The sequence below is a fragment of the Montipora foliosa genome, chromosome 13 (assembly GCF_036669935.1).
Source record: "Montipora foliosa isolate CH-2021 chromosome 13, ASM3666993v2, whole genome shotgun sequence".
NCBI lineage: Eukaryota > Metazoa > Cnidaria > Anthozoa > Scleractinia > Acroporidae > Montipora > Montipora foliosa.
In genome coordinates this window covers 32,836,017-32,843,516 of record NC_090881.1, presented here as the reverse complement: position 1 = coordinate 32,843,516, position 7,500 = coordinate 32,836,017, and the positions used below count along the sequence as shown (strand labels likewise).

General features: G+C 36.3%; 2 protein-coding genes and 1 long non-coding RNA gene across 3 annotated transcripts in view; 2 read left to right on the top strand and 1 right to left on the bottom strand.

Annotated features, from left to right (window-relative positions):
* The window catches only part of LOC137983340 (FMR1-interacting protein NUFIP1-like), a 200,645-nt gene that overhangs the window by 166,836 nt on the left and 26,309 nt on the right, over positions 1 to 7,500 (top strand). The window lies entirely within an intron of this gene.
* The window catches only part of LOC137982114 (hypoxia up-regulated protein 1-like), a 29,653-nt gene that overhangs the window by 20,939 nt on the left and 1,214 nt on the right, over positions 1 to 7,500 (bottom strand). The window contains exons 3-9 of the mRNA XM_068829173.1: positions 7,008 to 7,069; positions 6,852 to 6,883; positions 6,300 to 6,378; positions 6,097 to 6,188; positions 4,700 to 4,839; positions 4,424 to 4,496; positions 633 to 688 (exon numbers count right to left, since the gene is read on the bottom strand). Of these exons, the coding sequence (XP_068685274.1) occupies positions 633 to 688; positions 4,424 to 4,496; positions 4,700 to 4,839; positions 6,097 to 6,188; positions 6,300 to 6,378; positions 6,852 to 6,883; positions 7,008 to 7,069 (534 nt within the window). The remainder of the gene's footprint in view (positions 1 to 632; positions 689 to 4,423; positions 4,497 to 4,699; positions 4,840 to 6,096; positions 6,189 to 6,299; positions 6,379 to 6,851; positions 6,884 to 7,007; positions 7,070 to 7,500) is intronic.
* Positions 751 to 3,094, top strand: LOC137982780 (uncharacterized). The gene is made up of 2 exons (XR_011118819.1): positions 751 to 2,240; positions 2,822 to 3,094. It is a non-coding gene; the product is annotated as an uncharacterized lncRNA (long non-coding RNA).

Below are 7,500 nucleotides of genomic sequence, written 5' to 3'. Positions count from 1 at the left end.
AGATTCTTGAACTTTGATTAAATCTGGTGTACGTATTGCCTATCTGTGGAGTTCGATTTGTCTATTGCCTCACACTAAGTCAGCTACCCCTGTAATTGTTGAAGATCGCCGGAGTATTTTGCAACCTCTAAAATCTTAACAGTTACAAGTAGTAGCACTGTTGGCATTCCAATGTGCCCCAGGTTTGATTTGGATCCTAGACTGGGCATGCCTTGCAGGTTGAATTCCTTATGTTAGTAACTGTCGTCTAATCCAAGAGATCTTTTCTCAGAGTGCTCTAGTTTTCCTCTCTCTTCATCCAGAGTGTATGTGTTGCCGGTAATATCTGTTTTCAGGTTGAATCGGTTTTAACCTAGGTTAAATTGGTGATCCTAATTTTAATTAATTAATTAATTTTTGCTTTAACATTAAACCTGAAAACTGATTTTACTGGCAACATATGTGTATGTGTAGATGACCTACAGTCTACTAAGGACCTTCTGCAGGACATTTGCTGTTCATTTGAGCATCATTTACCAAACCCTAAGGCAGCCTTGAGGGTTGTTTGATACAACCATTATTATTATATACCATTTTTGGCATCCTTGTATATTATTGTCATTTCTATCGTCATCATCATCACTTTTTGTTACCTGCTGTGTTTGCATTCATAATCTGCAGCACATTTAATCCAACCAATTTTGCAGCTCTAAAGAAAACGACCAAAAAGGCAGTACTCAGTGAAAGGAATAAAAAAACACACAGGCATTCCCTGGTGAAAATCCTTAAAGGATCTTTGAAGATCTTCAAAGATCTTCAAAGACCTGACAAAGATCTTTAAAGATGAAGATCTTCACAGGATCCTTGAAGGATCTTTAAAGGATCTTCAAAGATTTTCTAACATTGAGGACTCTTGGGATACTTCATCAAGATCCTTGAGGAAATTATCAGGATCTTGCAAAGATCTTACCAAGATCCACACACAAAATCTTGGAAAGATCCTCAAAAGGATCCTTGAAGATCCTCAAAGAGTGCCTGAGGATCTTACAAGGATCTTAAAAGGATCCTTGAAAGGATCTTAATAAAATCTTTGACAGGATCCTTAAAGATCATGCTAGGATCTTTTGAGGATCTTTGAAGGATCCTTATAGTGATCTTCAAAGAAACCTTAAAAGGATCCTCAAAAGATCCTCAAGGATTGTATGAGGATCCTTTAAGGATCCTAAAAGAATCTTCAGAGGTATCTTGAAAAGATCTTTATCAGGATCCTTAAAGATCCTATGAGGATCCTTCAAGGATCTTAAAGGGATCCTTAAAGTGATCTTGAAAGGATCTTTGTTACAATCCTTGAAAGATCCTATGAGGATCCTTCAAGGATCTTAAAAGGATCCTTATAGTAATCTTGAAAGGAACTTTATTAGGATCCTTGAAAGATCCTATGAGGATCCTTCACGGATCTTAAAAGGAACCATAAAGTGATCTTGTAGGGATCTCCGTTAGGATCCTTGAAAGATCCTATGAAGATCTTTCAAGGATCTAAAAAGGATCTTTAGAGTGATCTTGATCCTTCAAGGATAAGGATCTTATAAGGACCTTTTTAGGAGTGAAGTGTATAAAATCCCTTAAGATCCTATGAGGTATTACGTACATGTACCCTGAAGCATCGTTAAGGAACCAAACTTTGAACATAAAAATAATCACGCTGTACACGAATCAATTAAAAAGAAAACGTTTATTCTGATGTAATCCATTGATTGTCGGAAATATCAGTAACAGATTACCTTGTTTGATGAACTCGTAATAGCTGCAGGCCGGGCCAGAAGCAATATGAAACAATATACTCTCGAAATATCAAAGAATTCGTGTCAGCACGTAATCCTTTTAAAAATACCAGGGCTAAAATACAGAATTCAGGGTCACATCTAGAGACTCTAGTGACGAATCGGCTCGATCAGTATCTTTTCACATTCCTTTAAGGGTTAATTCTGCTATGATTTGTGCTCACTTTTTCTTTAAAGTACAGTCCGATGAATCGGAGGGTTGTAATCCTCCGCCATCTTGGATAAAACGCGAGAGATAAGACTGGAAACTAGTGAGCCATTTCCCTTTTGGTCAGCAGTCACCAACGATTGCTCCTCTTACAGTTCGGCGGTTTTTTTCTAAGTTTGAATCAACGAGCATAAATCTTATGATTCATGATTGTTTTGCCCTTTAAATACTGATTCAAACGAGGAAATGCATACAGCAATCCAAGTACAAAGGTAGGCGCTAATTATAAGCAGATAATGTTTGAGTTGATGACTTATTGTCCTCAAAAATGACGATAGACTAAACCGGCTAACTCAACCAATTCAAATCTCTCGGGGTTAAGATTCTTTGTGTGTTTAATTTGCATGGCAATGAAGCATTCACATTTAAAATGATATGGTAATACTGGAACAAAACGTTTCATTTCGAAAAGATTTTAATTGCGTACAACATTGAGTTAGCCGAAATTCGAACTTTTCAAACTTCAATTCCCAAATAATTGGACATGTACAGGCAAGGATTATAATTCGGCTTACTTGCTCTAATCCTGTAAAAAATAGGTGAACCTTTAACGAGATTACTTACTAGTAATAAGGTTTACATCAAAAGAGTGGTTGTTGCAAATTATATGATTGGCAAAGGATCCCTTCGATTCTCTGTAAATGCTACGTGTCTGAGGTTCATAGCAATTTACAAATTAAAGGTTAGGTGACGCACATTTATTTCCACTTCCACGGCATGACTTGCGAGTACATGTGGAATTCATGATAATCAATATGAGTGATTTGCCCTTATGGCTTTGTTTTTCTTTCAGGATGCATAACTGCAAAATATTCAGAAAAAGTTCTCAAAAAGCAGCCTCAGCCGACAATAGCACCATATACTGAGTGAAGAAAAAAATTAGTAATAAAAAGATAGATAAAATGAAATAAATACAAATGTGTTCGGTAAAATCAAACGTTATTGTTGTAGTACATGTACTTGTACTTGTAATGTTTCTCTTTCGCTGTTTTTCTAGGCTACAATTTAAGGTTTTTGTCTTATTTTTAAGAAACATTTTCTCAATAAAAATGGCTGTTTGTGAAAATATTTTAAATATTCCCAGCCATATCTTCGATATTAATGAGTACTTGATAAAAACTGTATGAGTATCTATATTTTATCTCTATTGTTTCTATGATTATTAATATACATTCAAGTCATATTATAGGTAATTTTGAGAAATTGGTTTACTGCATGTATGCAGCTAGACTTTTAATTGATGGATAACCATGCATGTGACCAAATAACTCAAAGCTACTATGATTGTCAGTTGAATAAGATGTGAGCAAAGTTGTCACAGAGTTTCAATGTTAAAACAACAATGTTGTCAAAGGCAACTTGATCCACATCAAGTCTGTGAAAAACAATAGTCAGTGCATCATTTGTTCAGGTTTGTTAGATTTTTATTGTATTCTTCCCATCCCTTTGACCCAGGAGTTAGTGCCAATTTTGGATAACAAGCCAGGGTGATAAGCCTTACCAAACTTCACTTGCATCTTACTCAAGTGAGAATCGTAGTGTGTGGCTGTTTTTCATTCAGTTCAATAAAGAATGCTAGCAAATAAAGTCGGATATTGATTTCCCATGATTCATCATTGTTATTTTACCTCAATCATACTTAGCATTATAACATAAATAGTTTACAGACAAATGAAGCATTTTATGTATTGAAGTTTCTCTTTTACAGAAAGAAAGCTCCTTTTTCCAGGTTAAATAAAAGAATTTGTACATCAAACTGCAGTCTAATAAGTGCAATTCAGGGTGAGAAGGTGGACAACAAAATTAATAATCTTGGCTAAGTTAATTATTCCTGTAAAGTCCTAAATGATATTTAAACATAAACATCCTCAAGGATCTTGCAAATGATCTTGGCAAGGGTTTTTGAAGATCCTCAAGGATCTTGCACCAGCTCTTTGAAGATCCTTAAGGATCTTGGATATGGTTTTTGAAGATCCCCAAGGATCTTTGGTTGGTTCCTTCAACATCCTCAAGGATCTTTGATGATCTTCAAAGATCTTGGTCAGGATCTTTAAAAATCCTTGAGGATCTTGCACAGGATCTTGGACAGGATCTTCGAAGATCCTCAAGGATCTTGGACAGGATCTTCGAAGATCCTCAAGGATCCTTGAAGATCTTGGCAAGGATCTTTGAGGATCTTGGCAAGAAAGGCTAAGATCTTTAAGGATCTTTAAGGATCCTAGGTAGGATCCTTGAGGATTTGAGAAAAGATCCTTAGAAAGATCCTCAAAAAGATCTTTGAGGAGTCTTTAAGGATCTTCAAAGATCCTTCAAAGATTTTCACCAGGGTTACTTGCAATCCATACATTAATAATCACTTGCGAGAGATAATTGACCTACATTTAGTAAGACTAACCTCATCACAGCACGCCGTTCAGCTTGGGTGAAAAATGAAGGGACAGTAAGCACTACATCTTTCATGGGATGATCTTTAAAGAAATAGTTGCATAAAATAAATAACTATGATTCAAACCAACCTTTGTGTAACAGATTGTTGATCCAGAGTGGGCTATGTACGAGGAATAAAGCAAAAAGTGGACCTAAAGCTAAGGCCAGCAAAGATATCAAGTAAGAGAACGAGCAGGTGGGCATTTTTTTGTCAAAACATGGTATACAGGTGCATGTAACTTACCAGCAAACTTTTCTGCAATGATTCTGGAGTGATTCAGTATCATACCAAAAAGCTCTTCTGGAGTAAAAGTTGTTTCACTGTCATGCCGAAAAAGAACAGTTCCTGTCTCCTTATCCTCTTCAAGATCATACCATGGAAACCTGACAAAGTAGGCAAAAAATAAAGTCAATAAACAATAGAAGAGATGGAACCTCCACTACAACTACAAGTGTTGGGATTTTGTTTAGAATACATGACTAACATAATGTGAACAGCACAAAAAATAGCTCTATTTTAGCAGTGTCCCAGCAACAGCTTAAAGTAAAGAACTCTACTTCTTTAACCCTTTGACGTACAAACCGGCCAAAACCGGCCAGACTTAGTATTTTACTCTGTCTAACGCCAGACAATTTTACTTGTCAATGGGGAACCCCTGGGAGTCAATGGGTTAATAATAATTGTACAAAAATTCAGCTTCACTTCCCCTCGCTATGAGAAACAACCCAAAGTCTTAAACATGGGGCAGTAGATACATTGTATTATCAGTTATGAACTTTTCAAATGGCAACCTTAACCATAAAGATTACCAAAATTACAACTTGTGCATAACAAAATTATTGAGGGTTAAATGAAATTCAAATCAAATTTGAAAGGGTCAAATCAAAGCTAATGTTACGTTTTGATGATGAGGGAAAACAGGTGTACCCGAAAAAAAGAACATTGTGTCAGGGTACATAACCCACAAACTTAACCCACATTTGCATTGGTGCCTAGGATTTATTGGTGGATGGCAAGTGCTCTCATCAAATATGCCAATCTTGGTCACCAATAAGAAAGCACATTAATATTTTCAAAAATGAAAACAAAAAATGCGATCCTTCACCTTGTATTTATAACATACATGACAACTGGAGTCAAAGGATTAGTATCAATAAAAATAATACATTATGTGGTAGAATCCACACTACATGTACTATTGCGCAACACCAGAAACCCATAAGGGCTGAAACGTGTAACGCGCGTTCACAGCTTCTGAATATTCAGTGCGAACTGATTGGTTGAATCTTTCAATGCTAAGAACCATATTTGGAAACCCCTCGGTCTTGTTGTTCCAAATATGGTACTTAGCAAATGGAATATTCAGAAGCTTGTTTCCCAGCACTGAAGGGGCCGTTACACGTTTCAACCCTTATGGGTTTCTGGCAACACTTAAATTTAGTATACAGAATTTGAATATCACGGAGGCCTCGAAGCTAGTGGGTACACAATAGAAGGTACACTGGCCAACACAATCAATGAACTGTTAACAAATAATAATTATTATACAATTACACTGAACTACTAACACATATAGCAGCAAGCTTCTTGCATTCTAAATAAATGATGTAAAAATCCTTTATTGCTCAATTTTTCCATACCTTTCCTTATACTGTTGTACTAGCGGATTGCTCATTTTTTTACCCAACACATCTTGAAGATAAATGTAGGAATTTTTAGGGTACTTGACAGCCTGAAATGCAACCAGAATGGAAACAAACAAAGTTTTACAACTAACCCACAACATTGATAAACAAGCTTATAGCAGATTTTCTTCCTTCAAATTAAGTTACCCAGTACCTACCACTGTCATAGCTCCATCACTAAATAATCGTTCATTATCTTTCAGGGAAACTGCAGCAGGTGTCTTTCGTCTTGATTCCCTGACAACACATAAATTGATTGCAACTATAATTAAAACACTGACCATGGTAAATGTTTACTGTTGTTAACACTATCAAATTACATGTATAAAGAGAGAAGTCATCTTCACACTTAACTGGACAATTCAAGCAATTCTCTCTTATAGGTTTACACCTGAAACCTTTGGGTGGCCTTAAATTAATGGATTCAATTAAACCCATGACCTCTGCCATGTCATTCCAATGCTTTACAAACTGAGCTACTTTATGAAGCCACTCAGTTGGGAGCAGGTCAATTTGTTGGATGAAGTGCAGGTTACTCGACGAAATAACCCACACTTCAATTATGATACACTTCTTTCATGATCAAATTTGTAAACCAACTGCTGAAAAAAGATCTGACCTATCTGGAGAAAACACGTAACCCTGGACACACCCTTTCCTGTCATTAACAACTCAAAAAAAAAACACATCTTCAATATAACTCAACTTACTGGTTGAGTGCTATTTCCATTGGAACCCCAGGCTAAAATTCAAGAACATTTATGGCATTAACAACATTATATAGATCAAACAGGCAAACAAGAACTTTTGTCTTTTTAAAATAGAGTGGTGCTTTTAAAAGAAATTAGCAGTAATGACACATTTACCTTAACTATAGCTATTTTCATAAACTGACTTCCAAGATCCACAGACATGACAGCTAAACCATCTTTAAGAATAAGATATATATTGTGAATAAAGTTACTGATAAAAGACACATAATGCACAAACCAACATGGACCACTTTACAAGTACATATAAGTATAAATATACTAACCACCATGATCTGAGGTTCTTCAATACATTAATTTTTACATAGCAGGGTAAAAGGGTAATTTTGCCATTCAGCACGTGCTCAGGTGCCGCACTAATGGCTTGAGCTATTTATGAACTGCCTACACTTGTTCCATTAAACTTGCACAATGCTGGCCGATAGTTCTTAGCACGATGTGCCCTGGAGAGTTAGGCTTTAGGTCGCATGAGGATATTTGGTCCTACCAGCCCGATTCAGCGCAGGAAATCTGCTGGGGAGATAGGTTGGGCTCTAGTCACACTTTGTCACGTGGGAAGTCTAATGTCACATCGATAGCAGAGCTGCGC